Below are 24314 nucleotides of genomic sequence, written 5' to 3'. Positions count from 1 at the left end.
TACAAGCGGACAAACCATTTCTATTACTTTTATTTGTATCCAATTTTTTTCTTATCTTGTTATTACCTATTGATTTCTGAGATTCACCAATTAAAAAAAATATATATTTATCTTAGTCGAGAGCAAGATGAGAAAAAACGGCTCGTTTTCACAGTCCACAAAGTGCTTTTTAAACACAAGTTAACATAAGTTTTAAATTTGAGGAACAATATCAATATGGTATAATCAGATTTAGATTATATATTTTGTTGCATTTATATCTTATTAGGTTTTTTAATCCCTGTAACACCAGCACTGACAACCTGGAAATCACATGTTTAAGTTAATTGAACAATATGTTGTTTTCACAGCTTTTAATCTTTGGAAATTGTATTTCCACACAACACCTGCCCTTATATAGTGTTAGGGGCCATTGCCTCTGTGAAAAAACAATTATGGTGTAGTGAGATTCTTCAATCAGCACACCTGGGTAAGAGCAAATTTGGATAGTTAAGAAAGTTTGATTCATCTGAAGTTTATCTCTTTTTTAACAGAAAATTAAGAGAAGTTTAGCAGAATGTTTCTGCAAGAGGTCCAATGTTAAGCTCAAATGAAACCCCAATAATTAAATCTCTTTGTAAAAACTGAGAATTTTTCAGTTACAAACTGTAATTCACTGGTTGAGTTTCAGGTCACAGTTCAGCTTTTTAAGAAAAGGCGATCCACAGATCTGTATTCCATCTCAGTGAAACTGGAGGAAAACAGTCTCTCCTGGTTTGCGGCGGTTATGCGCCCTCTGCACTGGATGTGTGATTGAGTGGAGAGCGAGCTCGCCGGCTGCCAGATCTTTTTGGGATCTGCTGGAGTCATTGATTTTCCAGTCCAGTTCCTCCAAATGTGCATCACACTGGCATTCCAGAGAGGAGAGGAAGCAGCCGGCCCACCGTACCCCGGCCCTACCGCCAACGTTTTATTATTATGATAAGCCTACATTTCCCCAGCTTGTTGGTAATGAGAAATGAAAGCTCATTTGGAGAAAGAGCGAGTGAGTGTTCCACAGGGGGCCTGCTCCTCCTCCTCCTCCTAAGTGGGGATGAGAGGGGAGACGGACAGTGAGCAGTTCACAGGCTGAGGAATGTAAGGTTTATTTCTGAAGTGTGAGCCGATTTCTTTGCTGTTCTTCGCATCAGACGGTGGTGAATTATAGACGAGCTGTGAGCATATCAATTATTCAGACTTAGAAAATGGAACAAACTTGGCAGAATGTATTAATTGTTGTATTTGTGCCATTATTGGGGGTGAAAAAACACATAGAATTGGTTATTTCTGATAAAAACTGACAACGACCTGCCCTCACCATGTAGACTGTCCTTCTCATTTATTTATTTTCTTCTGTTTTCGTGTAAAATCTCTAAGCCATCGCTCTTACTTATGATTGACTGAAATCATTTGCGGCTCGGAGGTTAATGAGTGCACATGAGTGGACTATCTGGTATTAAAAGATATGACCCAATTTCTGCACAGCTTTTCACGTCACATTGACTTCCAGCAGCAGCTGCAGAAGAGCGGTTTGCAATTTTCCTAAATTTAACACCAACGTTATGGGGAAATAATGAGTTAATTGCGGGGAAAGATTAGTGTAACTGTAAAAAGCAATATCATTAAGCAGAATTCAGCGTCCGTTTGTTGGCTGTTTGCGTGAAACACTCAGCTTTGACATTTGGGTGTTTGTGTTTAATCTGAAGGAAGTGTTGCAGATCATCGTGGTGAATCATCAGTGTATTATCAAAGAGAATAACTCTCTACGTTAGTCATTGCTGCACTCTGTGAAACAGATGATGGTGCTGGTTACGGATGTTTGGTGCCGTGTGAGGACAGGTCTGTGTGTGTGTGTGTGTGTGTGTGTGTGTGTGTGTGTGTGTGTGTGTGTGTGTCGTTACGTGTATGTTTGTGCATTTGTTTCTGGGATTTTACCGTACCGGAGAGGGCACAAGTGCTTCTAGTGAGGTGGAAATGAAGAACCAGCTGTTCCCCTTTGAACAGAAACAGAGTGTGCTCCATTACACCTAACATGCTTCCTTCCTTCCTTCCTTCCTTCCTACTGTACTTCCACTTCTGATCAGAGCATCTATAGTTCTGCCGTCTGCTGAGACGTCACTAACCTCAGTATCCACACTGCAGCTGTAGTGAACAAATGGAGGATTCTGTAAATAATTTTCCTTTCTACAGAAATAGAAAGACATATAATAATTCATATCAATAAAAAGGGTATGAAAGCAAAGGGTTGACAGTTTTCACATTACATACATATCTTGGTGACTAAGGTCCATATTTATTCTGTATCTAGGTTTAAAATATTTAATTTAGTTTCAACACAGTTGCATTACAAATCGGGCCAGTCTAGGAACTTATAGGCTTTCGATCTGATGGCGAATTAGCCTCTGAAGGTATGAATGGTCTTGGTTCCACTGTAGCCAGCTGATATTCAGATAATGGATAACAGTGCCAAGACTCCCTCTTCCACATGCTGGTTATTGTTTACAGTCTGACGGCAACATGAGACATTGTGGTTCACCGTTTTCTAAACAGAATTCTCACGTAAGGAGAAGTCTGAGTTAACTTTTTGTGTTTATTCTGTTTGACTCACAGGCTCTCAACGGATTTGTACTGGTTCTCACTGCCAGTGGGACCATCTTCTACTCCTCTCACACCATCCAGGACTATTTGGGCTTCCACCAGGTGCTGTATCATCATACTTGTCTCAACTAGTATAACATAATCAGAATAAGAAATAAAACTGCATAAGGGCAACTTTCTGTCATTCTAATGTGTTGAAGACATGAGAAATCTGACGTCAGTCATTCTTATTCATTGTAGCGTACATTTTCAGGAGCATATGTAGCAAAAGAGGCAAATATCTCCTTGTATAAAACATCCAGAGGCTGTGTTTTATATACTGATAGCTGGGTCTGGATGGATGGCTTGCGTGCAGCTTCTGCTGGGAGCGGCTCGGGGGTCCTGTTTGATCCATTGGTCTGCTCGCTGCATGGTGCAGAGTCAGAGGCTCAAACAGCAGCAAAAAAGCCCTGACCTATATATAGCGTGGCCTTTAGTACAAATCACCAGTCACAGCAGTGGGCCGCAGTGAAAAACACAACTCTGCCCCACAGCCCAGCTGAGCAGCAGCACACTGAGAGTCTCAGGACAGCTGAGTGTACCTGAGCATAGGGAGGGTTTCTTTATACATGCTGCTGGACACACACACACACACACACACACACACACACACACACACATACACACACATGCTGACAGGCCGATGTGACGATTGTTACTGATGCTACCACTGCAGCTGCTGCTATCAATACTTCTACTAACAGCACTGCCTTTGCGAGTGCAGTTGCACATGTTGGTAACTACAAACCATCCCTAGTAACACTCCAAACACACTAAATAACCAACATACACCACAATTGGAACATCCAAAAACTGTAATAACCACATAGCAATGAATTAACTAAAATGTATTTCTATAGCATCTTTCATACGGGTTAGTACAGTTCAAAGTGCTGCACAGACAATTAACCAGATACTAATAAGACACAACAAGTAAAGAGCATAAAAAAATCTTAGAAAAGACAATAGAAAGACCAATGCACAAGATCAATAAAAAATTATAAAAATGAAACATTTACTTCGATTACAAATTAGATAAAAAGACAAAACAAAAATACATGATAATAACAATTAATTGCAATAAAATAATAAAAATTAGATAATGACTGGAGACAAAGATTACATTACATTACATGTCATTTAGCAGATGCTTTTGTCCAAAGCGACTTACAATAAGTTACATTACAAAGATAATAAGTAATGCCTTTGCTACAATCTAACAATGCTCTGACAACCATGCAGGAAACCACTGCAGCCACACAGCAACACAGTGTCAACCACTGAACAGCTGCTCCCCAGAGACCAAGCAGTAACTTTTAACAACATGCTAACATGTAGCAACCAGCAAGTGATGTTTGACAGAAAAAAGTCTGAAGACTTTGTTCAGAGATTTTATCCTTTTGTAGTTTGAATTTGTTGCCACATTCTGCATTCTAAGCTCCATCACTGTACTATCACATAATACACAAACTTTGGAGTAATCTAATATTAATCCTTTTGTTTGTGAAGAGAGAAAGAGTAGCAGGTGTCAGCTAGAAGATATCTCTTTGATAGAAACATAAAAGACTGGACATTTAAGTCTAGAGAGATTTCCGATCATGTTGGGTGCCCTTAAGTGAAAAAAACTGAAGAATTGCCCTCTTTAATTTTTTTTTTTACCCGAGTCCACCACTGACTGAAGAGTCACAGTATGAGTTGAATCCCAATACTTGCTCTTGTTCAGGTGTATCGTTTTCTCTACATCCTGTATGTCTGTACTTTTTTATTTGGGCATTGCGTAAACTAATTCTTCCTCTCATTTATGTTTCTCAGACGGATGTCATGCACCAGAGTGTGTACGAGCTGGTCCACACGGAGGACCAGCAGGAGCTCAGGAGAAACTTGCACTGGGCTCTGAATCCTCCGCCTGCTACTGCACCTGCCATCACCCAAGACTCACCCCAAGGTGATCACTCTCTCCCTCTCGGCTCCTCCTACATAAATCATAATATTAATAAGAAAACTACATGATCATTGTGGGACTGAATAAAGGTTCTTAAACTGAAAGTCTTGTCTGAAGCATAAGCAACATATTTGCAAGGAAGTTATTTGTTGAGATGAAGGGACTGTTTTATGTGACCATGGAATTTTTGGTGCATTGAATCTTTTTTTGCATAATCACATCTTCCCATAAGTCATGGTATATTCAATGTTTATTTCAATTTAACTGCAAATGCTGAGGTTTGGTGGAATAGTTGCTTCCTGACCTGGAAGCTTTACATCCAAGTAACACATTGTTGTGAACAGGAGACTGTGTCTGTGTGTGCCTGAACATACACATTTGGACATCAATATCAGATGGTTAAGTGCACACAGTTTTAGGCATTAAGCTATAAGACCATCCTCAGGTGAAGTCACATGACCCTGTAATCTCCACGGTGGCTTAGGCGGTGAAGTGGTCCCAGATCTGTATTTGGGTTTTAAGATGCTTACGTCCCTGTGCTTTGGTTCTGAGGGATGTGTTTAGGATAAGAGCCACAGCTCTGACACAACTATCCTGCACCAGCACTGAGAAGCACTTTACAGTCTGCCCCCATCTTAACTGAGACCAGTACTGTCACTTGGTCAACACAGAGTTTTCTCTGGACAGAGAATGGCCAATAAATACAAGCAAGATTAAAGTTAAGCTCAATAATAAATGCAAAGGGCAGCATGATATGTGCTCTGCATTTGAAAAGCCTTTACTGTTGAGGTTTTCAGATCTAAACTAATTTTCAGACAATCTCTAGCCTCCATAATGTGGCAAATTCAGAGTGAAACTCAATATGTGAGCTAGGCAGTTATTTTGATAAATTCGATCAAATTCTTTTTTGAGCAGGATCATTAGTTCACTGGGTTTTGAATACCAGATTCTCACATGCTCTACTTTGCAGTCATTGTCAGTGAAATAAAATCATATTTTTTTTTATTACAGAGATGGAACCGGACAGCAGCTCAGCTGTCATCACCTACAACCCCGAGCAGCTTCCTCCAGAGAACTCGTCCTTCCTGGAGAGGAGCTTTGTCTGTCGCTTTCGCTGCCTCCTGGACAACTCCTCCGGCTTTCTTGTAGGTTGGATGTTAAAAAAACAAAAGAGAGAGAAAACCTAAAGGCTAAAGCTAATTTTAACAAGACCTGAATGACTGTTGACTTCACTTGTACTGTCTGCTGCAAGTACAGGTCTGTGTCGGACGTTAAGTCCATTCACACAAGATTTCCCACTTCTCCACCTGCTCACACAGATCTACTGTTATGCATTAGAAATAAGACATATATCACTCTTATAGATAGATAGAAATACTGCTTCCATTGCCAAACTGCTTTTAAGAGACACAAAAAAAAGAGAAAGAACATCGATTCATTTTAGACAGGTAAGACATAACAATATGTGCATTTTATTTTGAGGTGAGATATCCCTTTAAGAAAATAGTGTCAGGTAGTTAAACTAAGAATTGACTTCTTGTTTCTTTGGTAGTATGTTGTGTGTGAGTTTTGAGATGGAAACATTATTTTAACAAAACTTTAATAAACAATGTCTGAATTAGGCATGTATAGAGCACATGGATCGACAGCAGAGTATTGAATAATGCTGAAGGCATGTGCTTAACTGAAATGCAGAAAATATTATTATGTGTTTTCTTAAAATACAGCCCCATCACATTTATTGTGATAGGCATGAGAACATATCAGAGTAATGTCTGCAGAAGCTACTCTGTGGGGGCTCGTAGATATCAACACATGCATTTATTTTCCTTTCATTCCAGGCTCTGAACATCCAGGGCAGGCTCAAGTTTCTGCATGGACAGAACCAGCGGCAGGAGAACGGGGGAAAGGCCCCGCCTCAGCTCGCCCTTTTCGCCATTGCGACTCCTCTGCAGCCTCCATCCATCCTGGAGATCAGGACCAAGAACATGATCTTCAGAACCAAACACAAGCTGGACTTCACACCGCTGGCCTGTGATGCAAAGTAAGATACCTGCATGCAACATAAACACTCCACATGTTTTAATGTAAATATATTCTGCTCAGGGCTTTGTATTTAATGAAGCTGCATGACTTCTAGTATTGCCACTTGCTCTGGTATGATGATTTATATGAGAATAAAGCAATACTACCAGGAATTAATGTTACATCCATGTAGGAAAAGAAAAATAGCATGTGTGGTGTTATTTGGTTTATAGATGTTTGCACTACAAACAATGTTTTGCAGACTAATTATGTAGATTTTTTGTACAGGGGGAAGATCGTGTTGGGGTACACAGAGGCTGAACTGCGGGTCCGAGGATCTGGCTACCAGTTCATCCATGCAGCAGACATGTTGTACTGCGCAGAGAACCATGTCAGAAGTAAGTTCTGCTTATCAAAGCTGTTGATTCATGGTTAAAACACCATGAACAACATGAACCACAACATTTGCGAATTTGAGTTGAGTTTGCTGGGGACTTTTGTTGCAGGACCATGTTTCCTTTCATTTCTCTCCTGGTGCTAATAAAGGTAGAAAATGTCAAAGTAATGATGATAATCAAACAGGTGAGGTTTTACAGTAGCCAACCAAATTATTTGTCTTGTGTTTACCACATATTGGTGAGAAAAGATGCTGTTTTTTGTAAAAGTAAAAAAAAATATTTCATGACATTAGAATTTGCACAAAATACTGTGATTTAAGTAAACAGAACGTAGTTATCTATCATGTAGAAGTATGGCAATAAAACTTTCACCAACACAAATTTAAAGATTTAATTGCAGCAAAAGCACCTCCTCTCTCTCTCTCCACTGAGTCTTTTTGATTATGCAGCAGCATCCTGAGTTACTGGTCGACAAAAAATCCTCAAAAACAAATTACAGAATGCTATATTCTGCTAATACAATGTGTCATTTCAAGACTTCATGAAACACATCTAAGGATGACAAATTACATTTTAAGTAATTTTGGGAGCACTTTATGCCTTTATTTGACATGTGGAAAAAGTTATCTCTAAAATAAATTATTTTCCTCTGACCTATAGAGATATTTGTCCATCTAGATTGTTTTAGTGTGAGCTGACAAATGTTTAGAGATATTGGCTGTAAAATGGAACAAAATAGGATAGGTTTGTGTTGCTCAAAGTGCCAAAAATACATTGAAACCTCAATAGTATTGCTTCTTGTTCATGAGTAAAGCATGTTTCATTCTGATGCGGTTGGCTGGTGGCATTAGTGGAAAGAAAATAGATCCAACATGAAACTGCTAACAAGGTGTGTGGATTCTGGAGAAAAACATGACTGTTGAGTTATTTAAACACACATAATTAATCTAGACTGATGAAGAATGTATTTTTGATGGGTAAACTGTCCCTTTAATGACTCAACAGAGAGGGTTATTATATCGTCTAAAGTTGTTTTATAATATGTAATTAGAATCCATCCATCTTCCATGTTCACCCGACAGAAACATGTTGCTATTTTAGATTCAGTCCTGTCAGGAAAAAGTTGAGGCGGTCTGGTCCTAACCTGGTCAGAGAGTTCAGACAGCTTTCGCAAGTAATCCCACTGGATTACGGAGCAGATTGAGCAAAGCTGTAGAGCTGCCAGAGGAGAGGATAGGCCCGACAAATCCACTGCTTGAGCAAAGCATCAGAGATGATCCATACAGCAGCACAAACACTTCAGAGGTCAGATATGTTAGCGACCGCTCGCTCTCTCTGCGGTGCAAAGGTCACTGTGGTTAAATCAAGATGTAAGAGCAAGAAGTACTGTAGGACCTTGACACAGAGCTGACCTTTCAGCCTGATGCAGCAGTGTGCTGGAGGAGTCCCTTTCCCATTTTACTGCCCGTGATTTCCAAACAAAAGATAGACCTTAATGGGCTCTGACATTCTGCTTAGAGGAGCATTTTTATATCAAGATGGTCTTGTGTAAGAGCTCATTATCCAAATACAACATTCCATTATCTGAGTCAAATATAGATCACTCAGTGCATTGTTGTATTGTTGCATGCTCACCCGGAGAACATTTTTGCCCTAAAAGCCTAACTTTGGTGCCTCTCACACATTCTAATAAAACTATTCCATCTTAATCATTTCATATGTTTTATGAATTATTGTAAAGGAGAATAAGGGTTCTTCCATGTTTTATTTAAGGCATCATATTTTGACAGTCTTCTTACAAATTCAGTGGTGGACTCTGCTAACACATCCATGTGCTCTTATTTTGAAAGCTACATGTGTTTGCTTTTTGAAGGCGGGTCTAACATGTTCTTACCGTAACGCCTTATGGTGTGTTTAATTTACACTGAAAGTCTGAACTTGGAGCTCGGAACAACATAGAAAATTCTGATCCTTAAATTTCCATCAGAAGGCTACAACTTCCACTTTTACAGGATTTTTGTAATAAATTTGCATTTATTAGAAGTACCCTTACATAGGCACTGTTTTGTTTTTTTTACCTTTCATTTACTGCTGATACAAAGTGCTTCTTATGGCGTTTATATTAATTTTGTAGAACAGTCCACTCATTACAGCTGTGTTTGTGTTCCCTATGTTTAGTGATGAAGACCGGAGAGAGCGGACTGACTGTGTTCAGGCTCCTCACCAAGGAGAACCGCTGGAAGTGGGTTCAGGCCAATGCCAGGCTGGTGTACAAGAACGGCAAACCTGACTACATCATCGCCACCCAGAGGCCTCTTTTGTATGTTTACTATCCATTTATGTTGTGTTGTAAACCGACAAAATGTAGCAAAAAAAACAAACATTGATCCAATAAGTTTATATGGTGATCATGATATTCCAATGTTTTAATGTGATTCATGCAGGGAATATATATTTAACTTATAGTTAGTATAGTAGTAATAATGTGACACACAATATTAAATATAATTAAAACACATATGACACTTACAAAATGGCTCCAGTCGTGGAAAATTGGGTAAGGAACAAACCAGCAATGAGCCAGCAGCTTTGATCCTACACAACAAGTTGTCTCCAGACAATAATCCTGTTTTCTGTCTGTCCAGGGATGAAGAGGGAGGAGAACACTTGCGTAAGCGCTCCATGCATCTACCCTTTACCTATGCCACAGGTGAGGCCCTGCTTTACCAGTCCAACCATCCCATAGCCGCCTTTAGAGATGGAAGCCATGAGAAAAATGGCAGTAAGTCAAAGAAGAGCCGGACTGAAAGGTTGGTGAGGGATGGTCTGGACCCCGGCTCTCTTCTCGGGGCACTCATGAGTCAGGATGAGTCTGTGTACGTTTGCCAGCCCGCCCTGGAGCCCAAAATGTCTTTCCATAGCTTCTTCGGAGACCAAATGGGCTTCTCTGACTCTGAACCCTCCAGCTTGCACAGGAGCTGGGACGAGCCGAGCAACGGAGTGCTTGGTCCGGGTCTTACAGAGCCAGGCACCAGCTTTGATCCGCTGCTTGCTACCCTGGACTCCCTGTCTTTGGAAAGTCAAGGGGTTGTGGATTCGGAGGAGGGGGGTTGTTCGAACGGCGACCTGTTTGGAGCTCTGGAGGGGCTCGGGCTGAGCGCCGAGGACCTGGAGCTGCTGCTGCTGGATGAGCGGATGATCAGAGTGGAGATGGACCCCGAGCGGGTGCCCACCTTGGACGACCTGCTGACAAACGACGAGATCCTTTCATATATCTACGACTCCATAGAGGGGAAGATTGAGTCCACGGAGCATGGAGGACAGGTGCCTCCCATTACTGCCTCGGTGACAGCCACAACAACGGCGTTGCTTCCTGAAAGTAATGCCACTTCTGACACTAACGTGCAAATGCAGTTTCCTCACCACAAGCCTCCTCCCATGGGGCAGGCTCCCATTGTCCAGCTGTCCCAGCAGATGCAGCAGCACCTCAATATGCGGCCGGGTAAAGTGGCGCACGACTGGGGCCAGCAGCAGAGTGACCATTTGGCAAACACGATAGTTAACGGGGAGCTGCTGGGGCAAAGTCAATCAATCACCAATGGACAATGGACAGCCCAGGACATTCTAGCTAGTGCAGGGATACAACATTATAAAACACAACAGACTCTTTTCAACGGCAAAGCCTCGGAGCTGGACAGAGAGCTTCATCAGACGCATCAACACTACCTTCAGCAGCAGCAGCAGCAGCAGCCCAGGATGCAGAACCATCTCTCACAGCAGTGCCACGCCAAACAGAAGGCAGCCAACCTCAACGGACTGTGCGGTGTCTCCAGCTCGGAGCACTCGGCTGCAAAATCCCAGTGGCAGGACTACGGGTTCAGCGAGAGTCTGGGCAGCAACTCCTGCCTCGATAACGGCCAAAAACCTCTGACAAACACCTCACTAGATTCCTGCATGGATTATAGCATGGCTGATATTGACAATGTGGATTACACGATTAGCGGAAGCAGTTTGTTCGGGAGGAGCGGACAGCAGCACGGGGCCGAGTCCACGGTCTCGTCCTTCCAGGGGATGAACCACAAACGGCAGCAGGAGCAGATCCCGGTTCCTTTGGCTCAGGTCATCTCCAGCCTGTCGCAGTGCCCACCCCCCAATGCCTCGCTGGAGCAGATCCTGGGAGTGGCCAAGCCCTGCCGGCAGTTAGACCCCTACGGCATAGTTACCTCTGAGATCCCTCATGACCCCAGTCCCAATAAGGTGAGGATGCTGAGGTTCTCAAATGTGAGAATTTGTTTTTCTGGTCTAAAACCATAGTAGAATGTATATTTGGGGGTTTTGGACTGTTCGTGGAACAAAAAAGGTATTTAATGATGTCCTCTTGTGTGATTTTCTACAGACCAAACAATTTATGGAGAAAATATTTAGCAGATTAGTTGGTAAAGAAACAAATCGTTAGTTGTACAACTACTTTGGTCTTGATTGAATTATCTTGAATTTTTAATAAGCTTGTGTGCAGTTCAGGTATTTATGATCCCAGAAAACAACAATTAATGCCACTGATATAATGATAATATAATAGGATTATAATGCAAGTATACCCTTTCAAATAGCAATTCACTTTTAAATCTTAAGAATATTCACACATGGATGTGAAAGATATATTAAAATATCCTCAATAAATAAAAGAACAGAGCAGAAAATATGTTTTTATTTCTGATCATTGGGCTTAGGCTCTGCGCCCAGGTCTTATAACAGTCAATAAAACTTGCTGTTTGTCAAACATCATTGGCTAAAGTGTAATATCCATGTATAATATGATAAATCAATTGTGGTTGTGACAGGCCTAATCCCACAAAAATCAACTATTTCAGTGATCTGCACAATTTCTATTTAACTCAATCAACAGCTCAACTTTTTCACTTTAGTTTCTGACAAAATGTATTGAGAACGTCCTTTCAGATTTGCTGTTAATATTCATGGCACTTACAGGATGCATGGCAGATCATGGCAGAAGATTTAGTGTTCATATCATATTGTTTCTTGCTTTTAAACGCAAATAGTCAATGGCTTGTACACATAAATCCAAAGAAATTCTCCTTTTTATCTCATAAAACGTGTAATGTATTTATGTTATAGTTGAGTACTTTTTTAAACCCACTAAATGTTTGCTAAATGGATCACAGTTGAATGAAATGAGAGTAATATTTAGTGGCAGCCTGAACAAGTTTTTATGCCAGAAGAGGAGAAGAGTTTCCAATCGGAGTCAGGGACCTAAGAAAGGCACAGTGCTGCTCTTTTTTCAACATATGTGTCTTGTTTTTTTTGTTCATTTTGGGTCATTGCTTCATATTCAGAGATTCAAAAGACATGATGTGCTACGACCTACAAAAACTGGGAGCGATGCGCTGTTGTTTCTATCTGCTGCAGAGATGCAAAGTGTCTGCAGACAGAATGAGAAGAGATGTGCACAGTTTCCCAACCAAATAATGACAGAGAATGATACACATTCATCCAGCAAACACAAGTTTATTTAACAGTCTGAAATGTTATATTTGTTTCTGTACTAGAAAATACTAAATAACAAAACTGAAAATAGAGCTGAACATTGAATATTTTGCTTTCTGGATGCTGAGGGATTCAATCTGCATCACAGTGGTTCTGTTTTTTTCAGAATTGCTTCCACTTTTTATCAGTAGTGCACAACCGGGGCGGCCTGGGGGTTTCAGCCCCCACAAGGGGTCACTAAAGCTTCTCTAGGCCTTCTTGATTTTAAGAGGTATTAGTGCCAAGCCTCAATGATGCATCCAAAATTGGCTTGTTTCACACAAACTTCCTGCAAAGATTGTGCGTACTTATAATGCATTATAAAATGCTTACAAACACTGTATAAATATAGTTTAAATCACTCATATAGATATGCATAATGCATGATGATGATTACTGCAATGCATTTTAAAATGACTTATAAGAACATGTATCATAATACTTTATATTAACACTTACAGATGTTTTTGCATTCTCATAGTTGTAATACATTCTAATATTGTTAATATTAAGAAATAATGAACTATCACTGTTATAATGAACTGTTCACTCACTTTGCATTTTGTTAATTGATGAAAATAAATTATTAACATTTCTATTTTTGAAAGCATTCTTATATCTTAGTAAATATTTACACCGTAACCAATAATCTACATAGCATATACAAATGATATCTCCCTTACTGTTAGGAAATTAAATGTGCACCATTTGTCAACCAAGCCGCATATAAATAACAAAATAGAAATAAAAAATAGGAAGTGTAATAATACATATTTTGAAATTGTTTCACATGACTTTATTGACTAATATTATGTATTCATGAAGGCTTTCTGTCCCATGCAGATGGAGAACGGCTGCATCCTGAGCAGTGCTTACCCAGGAGGCTGTGCTCTGCCCAACAGAAACGGCGCAGCGCCCCCTGCTGTCCAGATGCCCGGCCCTGAGACTCTGTCCAGCCTCCCCGACCCTCCAGCCACAGGATTCTACCTCTGACCAGCTGACCAGGAACAGTCATGCAGCAGGACTCTGAAACACACAATGACTGGACCAGCCTTATACATCTAGATGACACAACAAACAAAGCTCAATAAACGTAGGCCTATATGTTTTTTCATTTCTTTCATTTCCAGTTTGTATTTTCTTTTCTTTTTTGTGAGCGTGTGGGTGGGAGGGGGTGGGGATGGGGGATCATTGTGTTGTATTTCAAGTCATATTATCATATGAGTCCTATGTTTACAATAATGCAGTCAAGAGTGCTCAGTTTTGAGTTTATTTGAAGTATTACAGAGAGGTAAATATGAGTTTTTAAAGATGAGTTTCACAGATCTGCGTTCAGATACAACACAAAGCAGAATTTAGAGTTAGAAGCAAAGGAAAACAATGGATTATTCAATATTTAAATCTAAGGAAAACACACTTCTCTCATGTCATATTGGATTTTGTTATTTGCCGTGAAAGAGCAAGATTACATAGATGTACAGATGTAATAAATGTACATGTATTGGGTTCAAATTAGGTGTTATTGGTAAATGATTAATGCTTGTTCACCAGAACAATAAGTCAATGAATAGAAAACTGATTAATATTTTTAGTCATTTTTCAAGCAAAAACACCAAACGTTTGCTGCTTCTGGCTTCTTAAATATCATTTGAGATTTGCTGGTTTTCTTCATCCTATATTAAATTAAATTGAATAGTTTGGAGTTTAGGACTGTCAGTCAGATATCTGAGGACATTAGATTCACATTTTGTGACCAGCATTTTGTGACATTTTATTATACAAAACAATAAAGAAATAATCATCAGATTAAGACCTTGCTTTTGAGATTTTGCTTTTGGCAGCGAGCTCTATTGGCTGTTATAATTATGTCAGGAGCAAAGGAGGAAGTCTTGGTATAAAGAGTGACAAAGTCTGCGAAGGGAGGAGGGGGGCTTTGGTGATATGTGATGAGCTTTGTCTGAAACTCTCGCAAGAGCAATACATGAGGAATGAGACTGGTGAAGGTTAGGGCCAATCAGAGGCAAAGGTGGGATCGGTGGGATTATTTAAAACGAGGATTGTGACATAATACAAACTTAATATTCACACATGACTGATGCTTTCTAGCCTTAAACGAGGGGGATGATTCAAACAAACACAGGATTGTGACCCAGGAGACAGCTGTTTATGGCCCATGTGAGATCAGAAATCAACGTTACGTTTTTTTTAGTGCTGTCAAAATAAAAAAATAAACATACATTTTTGTGATTAATTTGAAATTAATCATGTTAAATAAATTAATTAATAATATTTAACATGGTAAAATAATTAAACAAGAAAAGTTCAATGCTGCAGCGGGCCGAGTTTAGGAATCCATTGGTACCAGCCATGTTGTAATTATCTTTTATTAGCAAATTTTGGCGTGGAAAAAGGCATGATCATTTTCATAGGTTGGGAAAAAATGGAAGCTTGCTTTTTTTTTTTTAACAACGAATCTCCCCTTTACAGACAAATATCCATTATTACAAGCTACAGTTTTAAGATGAAAAAAAAAGAAAAGAATTGCATTTAATCAATCGACAGCCCTTGTTATTTTTAATTTAACATAACTACATCATATTTTACATCCAATGCATAACTACATAAAGTACTTACACTACATACAGTTAAAATTGAAAAATTTCATTGTAACTCAAATAATGATCTTTTACTTAATCTAACCAAGTAGTTATGTGGCCTAAACCGAACTGTTTCCCAACAATAACCACCTGTCAGGTATGAGGACGTGTTTAACTCCAGCTCCTGGTTATTCAGGAAACTTTCCTGTGGGTCGTATTAGAGAGTCAGAAAACAAATCTGTGTAGTCGTACAGGTCGGAGGAATAGTTGAAACAAAATGAGGCGAGGAGATGTTGTATGAATGTACAGAGGAATATTAGTATCTGTCTGAGCATTAATGCAGTTCTTTGTCAATGCTTTTTATTTTTTATTTGGTTTTCGAGTCATTCCTTTCGCTTTGTATCTGAACGCACCATAAAAACAAACACACACTCTTTATCCCCGTCAGTGCAACTCTTAAACATGATTAGCGGTCTTTACTGCTGGCAGTCGACAGATAACAGCATCGCTCATAGATTTTCGTCATGCTACAAGAATGTAATCTTTCCGTGTTCGGTGATTTCTTTGTTGGACTCGTCAACAAATGAGATTAATCCTTATATATATATATACATATATACTGTGTGTTTGAATAAAGTATGGAATATGGAAATTATAGCTAGAAATATCCTGCACTTTATTTCAAGCACCCACTGTATGCAGAAGTCAGGGATACTGGGGTTAAACCTGCTTATCTTTGAAGGTACTGATGCAACTTGGACCAGTTTGCAATTTTTTTCTTTTTATATTATTCTTTATTTGAGGCACATTTCAGGTGATGGGTTAATGTCCTCACAAGCACAAACACTTCTGTACAATTGTTAGTGTCATCATTTTTATCTTTCTCCACTTGAACTATTTTTTTTGTCGTCGTTGATGATGTTGATAATCTTGGACCTCTGGATGAGTTTTTTTTTTTCTTTCTTTTTTGTTTTTTGTTTAAAAAGTTGACTTGATTAGAAGATTTTTCTGTATTTATTCCTGCAGCAAGTTACGCATTCTTGATTGTTTTGAAGTTGATGTGTAAGACATTCTCTTGTACAAAAAGAAAAACAACAAAAAAAGTAATGCTTTGTCATCCTCTTAGCTAAGCAGTGGTTGCACTTGCTCTCCCGAGGGAATCAGTGAATCCAGACACAACTCTGTTACAGAACAATCTGAGTTTTTAAAGAAATAGTCTTTAAATCCTCTTATGTCGGCTGGAAGAAGCAAAGATTGATATAAACACACAGAGATGGAATTATATCAATCTTCTCAGCAGACTTTTTCTGTAAAAATGGTATAAAAAAAGCTTGGCGATATATATATCAGGTCAGTAATTTCAGGTCTACACAACATCTCAGAGCAGTTACAGAATGGCAAACACTGAAAAACCAAATGTGAGTATTAAAAAAGAGATCTCTACTGGAAGGATACAGATCTGAATGTTTATTGTACATAGCATAATGACTGGAAAAATGATGCAGAGTAGAATTATTCCATGGCGAAGAGATGCTGAAAAGAGATTTCCATTTTAATTGTTGAAATAATGTAATTACTATTGGTATTAATATTATTGTTCTATGTTTTATGTTGAAATGTGATACACGCGTGGTTACATGTCATTCGAATTGACTCGTTTTTCTTTCCCTTTTTTCTTTTTACTACAGCTGAAATGTTTGCTATATTTAATATGATTGATGTGACTTATTAACAATGTGAAAAAAAAGATGTGTATATAAAGGCAAGCAAGCTTTGACAAATACAGGTATGTACATAGTTTTACGTCAAGTCACTCGTTTCAAGCACTATTTTTAAAACACTTATCAAACTCCTTTTGTTGATTCTTTTTTTTGTTTGTTTTTTAATTGTAAATACTACTCTCATCACGAAACACTGGACTCTATGACAGCCTGAAAATGGTGCCATACTACTGAGACTTGTTTAATAGGCGATAATGTTGGAGAGTTTAATTTCGTCTTTTCTTTAGCCACGGTAACATTAACATGCTAACAGGACAAGGAGTAGGTGTTGCAGTTTTGACTTGTGTCCTTGGACTGCTTGTTTCTCTAATGTATTCTTTTCTTCCTTTTGAAATAAGAGGATCTCTTCAATCACAAAAAGTGGGGAAAAAAAAACAACACAAACATCTTGCATATAACTGACCACTCATGCTCATGTCTCCCTCTCTGAGCCCTCCAGTTTTTCTATTCACTCAGACAGAAAGCAGCAGGAGACTCCTTACTGTGGACCCCTGACATGTAAAGGTGCTATGTGAAGCATTTGAACATCAATAAATCATTACCACATTAACTCTGAGAAGTCAGTGCATAATTACTGATCATTCTTCATTTTTCAAGCAAAAATATCAAACATTCCAGCTTCTTAAATGTCAGGATTTGTTTGTTTTCATCCTATATTGAATTAAATTGAATAGTTTGGGGTTTTACACTGTCAGACAGGATGCATTTTGATGAATGAGGAGAACAAGGTGGTCGTTCAATGCACATTTAATCCACACAAGCTTGGATTCAGTTCTGGCATGCTTCAGAATGAACAAATGTCTTGTTCCTCAAATACATGCATACCTTAGTTTAAAGTTTACGCTGAGCTTATGGATACATGCAGGACAGAATTACAAGGAATGCATCCAAACGCTGTCAGTCAAACATAAAAAAACATCTTAACTTTTTGTGCCCAGCAATTTTTGACAATTATAAATGAAACAATTAATTGAAAAGTGGAAAGGATCATTAGTAGCAGATCTAAATGGTGATACTCCTCCAAATATTACCACCATTATTTTTAATTGGCAGTGACCTCATAATAATTATGAAGTGAGCAAAGAAGGAAGTAAAGTGATGTAGTATAAAGAGCAACAAAGTCCACGTATAGAGGAGGAGGGCTTTGGCTAGAACTATTAGTACTTGAGTAAAAGTATGTAAGTATAATCAAGAAAATGTACTTAAAGACATTTTAGTGCAGGATTTTTACTCTTAGCAGTATCCATACTTTAAGTGAAGCAACTGAATATTTATATGACATCAGACCTTCAAATCTTTTTTGTAGTAAAAGTATTGCTAATACAGAAAATTCAGGAGTTGTTTGGTTTGGTTTTGTGAGCCTTCTTGCTCCTTGAAGAGCCTCTAACTTTCCTTTCAAACAGAGACTCTCATACCCTTGTAGCTGCTGCTGATGGAGTTAGCCTGACAGTGCAGACGCTGCCTGCAGACTTCATTGTAATGCTTTGTGATTGTCGGGCTGCCAGAGGGGAGCAGCGGCAGGATGAGGAGGCGAGAAGGGACACGCAGTCACAATACAGTCTTTACACCGCTGAAAGGATTCTTACACTTCAGTAAGTCACTGTGTCACACACAGATACTGCTCTTCATGTCATTAGAGGTGCAGCAGGAGATGACAAAACATGGGAGTCACTGTGTCAAATCACGACTGTCAAACTCATTAATATCCCTATCGGATCTTATCCATGCAGACTGCATGATGCAGTCCTCATTAGTGAACTTTATATCATTGCCTCCACCAAGGAGGAAACAATCCTGTGTTAAAGATTACAGGTTTAGCATTTTGAGATGGTTTAATAGCTTAAGATTAATAGGTCCTTTATTTCAGGTAGTATAACACCAATTTGAATGAACAAATGGACTTAAAGTTTTAGAGCATTTTAGAAAAGCATTTAGATACTTTGACCAGGTCTGTAAAATCTGATGAAATTGTTTTAATAATCATAAATGTATTGACAGTTGTAATCTGGATTGATAGTCTCTAGTTCCAGACCTGCACCTCCAAATACACATAGTATAGATCATTATAAGACATCTGCCAGATTATTTTCAGTGGGTGTTTATTAGCAGTTATCATCCCATAAGTATGGGTGAGCAGAGGCCGGCTCTGCCTGCCTGCAGGGCCAGTAGGTAGTTATCATCCCATTGAATGGGTAGCTATATTAACGTGTGTTGTTAATATAATTAGCAGACACTCTGTTGATTAAATGCAGGTATGGCAAAGGAAAATGCAATGGCTAGTTTCCAAGCAAGATTGCACACAATCTGAACATTTTCAGACGACTGAATGGGCTTTTATTAGCACAGGAGCCTACTCTACCTTCTAGTAGGTTGTTATCAGCCCATTCAATGGTCATTTGCTGTAAAGTTACATTTTACTTTCTTTTTCGTTTGGTTTACACACCGAAAAAAGAGACAGTTTCATTTGTTGCAGGTGATAAAATGACTTCTTTAAGCTAAAGTTAAGTGACGTTACTTCAAATAACATTATTTTGACCCCTCCTGCCTGCCTTTAAGACAAACTTTCCATGCTTTATACTTCACTTCCTTGCTTCAACCTTCACCTTCGGGGACAATAACCATGCCATAATTATTACAGCCGCTAGAGGGCGCAACCAACAACACATATTAATAATATATACTGGCCCTACTAGAAGGTGATAACTGATAAAAAAAAAACATTTATTAATCTGGTTACTACCAAATGTGCTAGAGATTGAAACCAGGGTTTGGTTTCACTTTTGCTGAACCTGGAAAAATGGTTCAGCAACAGTTTGAATGTTGTGTTTACAAAAGCAACAGTTCCTGCACAGTATGCCTTTACAGACCCAGTTAACAAAATTCTCCTCACACTGCAGAAGAAAAGATGAATGCTGCAGCTGTAATCATCTGTCTTAAATTAAACCATCAAGTCTTCCATCAAGATTCCATCAAAAGTGGAAAAAAAGCGATATTTTGTTTTCTCTGAGTGCAGTCATGTTTCATTCCCCAGCTGCCACAGAAGAAATAACTCTGGAGAATCACAGATTAGCCTGAGGCTCACTGACATCACTAGCATTGAAAACTCCAGGGGAGATCACTCATTGTTCACGGCAGGAGAAGAGAGCGGACTGATGTAGATGTGAGGCAGAAACACACTCAGTGTGCACATATAATCCTATAATTAGCAACCCTAGATTTAGGTCTCACATACAGCCATGAGAAACTTGATCTTGCGCCATTATTTTTCAAGAGTTTAAAGTCAATAATTGCTGAAATTAGCACAAAGATTTTGAAGCAAATGTCAGAAAGAGGCAGTGAAAATGTCCCTTTGGGTCTCCGGAGGGTGTAGCAGCAGCATATTTCCAGGGTGAGGCTGGATGGTGGTTGGAGGGGCGGTGGGGCAGTAAACCAATAACACATCTCCTCTTATTTCACTCTAACAAGGCAAAAGAAAGAACAATGGGACTAAGTGTGCCTGAGGGGTGTTGTTATAGACGTGCAGACATATTTAGATAATAACCAGCCAATTAGAGTCCCTCAGATGTAGAGCGAGGGAAGGGACTGCTGCCTGGGACAAGTGAATCATCACCCCAGTACATCTGCTTCTCCCTCTCAGTCTGTCACAGGCACACTCCTGCTGTAGCCGATGTAGAACACAGAAAGGGAAACATCCTCCATGCAGACACATATCAGTGTTAATTTAAAGCTGTGAGAATGGAGAGAAGGGATCTCGTGGACTTTTTTTCTGCAGAATTTTTTTTTTTTAAATCATAGTACAAAAACATGTTACCAGTGGAAAATAACTAAAGTACATTTAATCAAACACTTTACTCAACTCTCATTTGATTCTACTTTATACTTCTACATACCAGAGGGAAATGTTTTTTTCTGACATTTTACTAATACTAAGATTCAAATCATTAATATAAAATATAAATAAACTAATAAATGATGATGGTTTATTATAGACTAAACTACCCAGCAGAATTAAATGTAATTAAGAATAAGGTCCACCTTTACCTGCATCATTAAACTGCTCAACACATTATATATTGTATGTATGTATACAGTTTCAATTCAATTCAATTCAAAGAACTTTATTTTTCCGTTAGGAACTTCACATGTGAAGGAGCAGCAGGGTGTGTCCATACCCAACAATACATACAACTGGAAAATTTCCTCAGGGGAAATTCTGAAAGGGCCACGGGGGCTACTGCCGGTGTGGACAGACTGGAATTTCTGGCCTCAAACAGAAAGCATTTTTGGCAAAACCATAATACCTATCATTGATCCGACTTCACTTTGAGCGTCCTGGGTTTTTCCTGAACGTCTACATATGTTGGGGTTTTTTTTAAGAAAAATGAAAAAATAGCTTTGTTAGAGCGATCTAAAAGAAACTGTTACATCTCCCTTTTTCAGAAATCTTCCTGCGTTTTTATTATGGGAGCCAATGAGGCTGTTGGTGTGTGTTGGTGGTGCGTCTGTGCGTCCTATGCCCAAACTATAACTCTGACAGCTTTACATTTAGATTGTGAGTGAGAAGACAAATTTTCCTACGTTTCTATGTATAAATTATTTCTGTAGAGTGGAATTTGCACCCTTGAGCGCAGTTTTCAAATGTATTTTTTGACAATTTTATTCTCTCCCTCTTCACTCTTGTGTCACACACTGTGACACGAACATACTAGGAAAAACTAGGAAAGTAATTGAGAAAAAAGTCTAGAAATATCCAGAAAAGCTTTAGAAAAATTTAGAGAAGGATCTAGAACAACCTAGAAGGTGATATTGAAAAAAATCTAGATCTAGAGCTTTTCTAGATTTTTCTTGAATTTTGATTTTTGATTGATTGATTGATTTTTCTTAATCCTTCTCTAGATTTTTCGAAAGCATTTCTAGATCTTTTACTGGATTTTCTAGATATTTGTTTTCTAGATCATATTCTAGATTTTTTAAAAATCTTTTTCTGGATTTTTTCCCCTAGTTTTTACAAGAGCATTTCTAGATCATTTTCTAGATATTTCTAGATCCTTTTAATTTTTTGAACTCTTTTCTAGATTTTTCTTAATCCTTCTCTAGAATTTGCGAAAGCATTTTTAGATATTTCTAGATCCTTTTATGGATTTTGTAGAGATTTGTTTTCTAGATCATATTCTAGATTTAAAAAAAAATCTTTTTATGGATTTTTTTCTAGTTTTAACGAGAGCATTTCTAGATCATTTTCTAGATTTTTCTAGATCCTTTAAATTTTTTGAAATCTTTCTAGATATTTCTAGATTATTTTCTAGAAATATCTAGAAATGCTTTCAAAAAATCTAGAGAAGGATCAAGAAAAATCTAGAAAATAATCAAGAAAAATCTAGAAAAGCTCTAGGAAAAACTAGGAAACAAATTGAAAAAAAGTCTAGAAATATCTAGAAAAGCTTTAGAAAAATTTAGAGAAGGATCTAGAAAACTCTAGAAAGTGATATTGAAAAAAAACTAGAGATCTAGAGCTTTTCTAGATTTTTCTTGATTGTTTTCTAGATTTTTATTAATCCTCTAGATTTTTCGAAATCATTTCTAGATATTTCTAGATCTTTTTCTGGATTTTCTAGATATTTGATATAGATCAAATTCTAGATTTTTTTATTATATTTTTCTGGATTTTTTTCGAGTTTTTACAAGAGCATTTCTAGATCATTTTCTAGATTTTTCTAGATCCTATTAATTTTTTGAAATCTTTTCTAGATGTTTCTAGATTTTTCTTGATCCTTCTCTAGATTTTTCTAAAGCATTTCTAGATTCTAGAAAAATAATCTAGAAAATGATCTAGAAATACTTTAGAAAAATCTAGAGAAGGATCAAGACAAATCCAAAAAATAATCAATCTAGAATCTAGAAAAGCTCGCAGAAGAACTAGGAAAAAAAATTTAAAGGATCTAGCAAAATCGAGAAGATGACCTAGAGAAAATCTAGAAAATCCAGGAAAAGATCTAGAAATATCTAGAAATGCTTCAGAAAAAAATGAGAAGGATATTAGATATTTTTTACTTGTTTTGTAAAGTGTTGACAAGCCAAATTTTCTTGTTCCATTGGCAGATAATTTTGCTATTTTAAGCAAAATACACCTATTTTTTTTTTATTAATTTAAACAAAACACAACATAAATCACCAATTGACAAACACAGTAAAAAAAAAAAAAGAAAAGAAAAAGAACAACAACAATGAAATCACAAAACCAACCTAAATAAGTAAATAAATAAATAAAACAATAATAAATAAGAACTTTAACACATTAAATAACATTAAAACTAAACTAGTCACAAACAAATATCAAACATAACTAGAAAATTTCCTCTGGGGAAATTCTGAAAGGGCCACGGGGGCTACTGCTGGTGTGTGTACACTATGATGAGATTCTTCAGAGAACTATGCGTGTGTGTGTAATTAAAATCACATGAAGTTACCTGTGTGTGTGTGTGTGTAATTAAAATCACACAAAGTTACCTGTGTGTGTGTGTGTGTGCGTGCGCGCGTGTGAGTGTGTGTGATTGAAGCATGTGTATGCATATGTGAGGAGTGTGCTCGCATACGCGCATGTGTGTGTATCTGTAACTGTAATCACATCAAAGATCAAAGGCAATCAGATCAAAGCAATCAACAGAATTAACTGACACCTGCCAATGTCCCGGAAGAGTGACAGCAGCCGGAGGTGGACAGACTTTCTGGCCTCAAACAGAAACCTTTTTTGGCAAAACCATAATACCTATCATTGATCCGACTTCACTTTGAGCGTCCTGAGTTCTTCCTGAACGTCTACATATGTTTTTTTTAAGAAAAATGAAAAAATAGCTTTGTTAGAGCGATCTAAAAAAACTGTTACATCTCCCTTCTTCAGAAATCTTCCTGCGTTTTTAATATGGGAGCTGTTGGTGCGTGTTGGTGGTGCATTTGCGCGTCCTACGCCCAAACTATAACTCTGACAGCTTTATCAGAGGATTATGAGTGAGACGACAAATTTTCCTACGTTTCTACGTATAAATTATTTCTGTAGAGTGGAATTTGCTGCCTGGAGCGCAGTTTTCAAATTTATTTTTTGAAAATTTTTTCTCTCCCTCTACACTCTGAGCGAAGACATCACACACTGTGACACGAACATTCCGTGCAATACAGACACATTATAATCTCAGAATTTCTCCAAAAACGATCATATAGTGGGGCGGATTAGCTGAACAATCGTTCACTTTGTGATAAAAGCATGAAATTTGGTAGATGTGTTGGTGAATATGTTTCAAACAAATCTGGATATTGGGCCACCTCAAAAGTGCCCCCTAGTGGCCGTGGCAGGCATTTGTTATACGAATAAATCAAT

The 24314-nt window shown here is 38.2% G+C and overlaps 1 protein-coding gene across 1 annotated transcript in view; it reads left to right on the top strand.

Moving 5' to 3' along the window:
* Positions 1–14161, top strand: part of LOC131979570 (aryl hydrocarbon receptor-like) — a 44274-nt gene extending 30113 nt beyond the window's left edge. Inside the window, exons 4-11 of the mRNA XM_059343604.1 lie at positions 2629–2718; positions 4468–4600; positions 5609–5742; positions 6439–6641; positions 6911–7020; positions 9199–9340; positions 9666–11277; positions 13408–14161. Coding sequence (XP_059199587.1) covers positions 2629–2718; positions 4468–4600; positions 5609–5742; positions 6439–6641; positions 6911–7020; positions 9199–9340; positions 9666–11277; positions 13408–13557 — 2574 coding nt within the window. The 3' untranslated portion in view covers positions 13558–14161. The remainder of the gene's footprint in view (positions 1–2628; positions 2719–4467; positions 4601–5608; positions 5743–6438; positions 6642–6910; positions 7021–9198; positions 9341–9665; positions 11278–13407) is intronic.
* Positions 14162–24314: the final 10153 nt, after the last annotated feature.

This window comes from Centropristis striata, chromosome 10, assembly GCF_030273125.1.
Source record: "Centropristis striata isolate RG_2023a ecotype Rhode Island chromosome 10, C.striata_1.0, whole genome shotgun sequence".
NCBI classification, from domain to species: domain Eukaryota; kingdom Metazoa; phylum Chordata; class Actinopteri; order Perciformes; family Serranidae; genus Centropristis; species Centropristis striata.
Note: the sequence above shows the minus strand (reverse complement) of the source record. Positions and strands in the feature narration are given on the sequence as shown.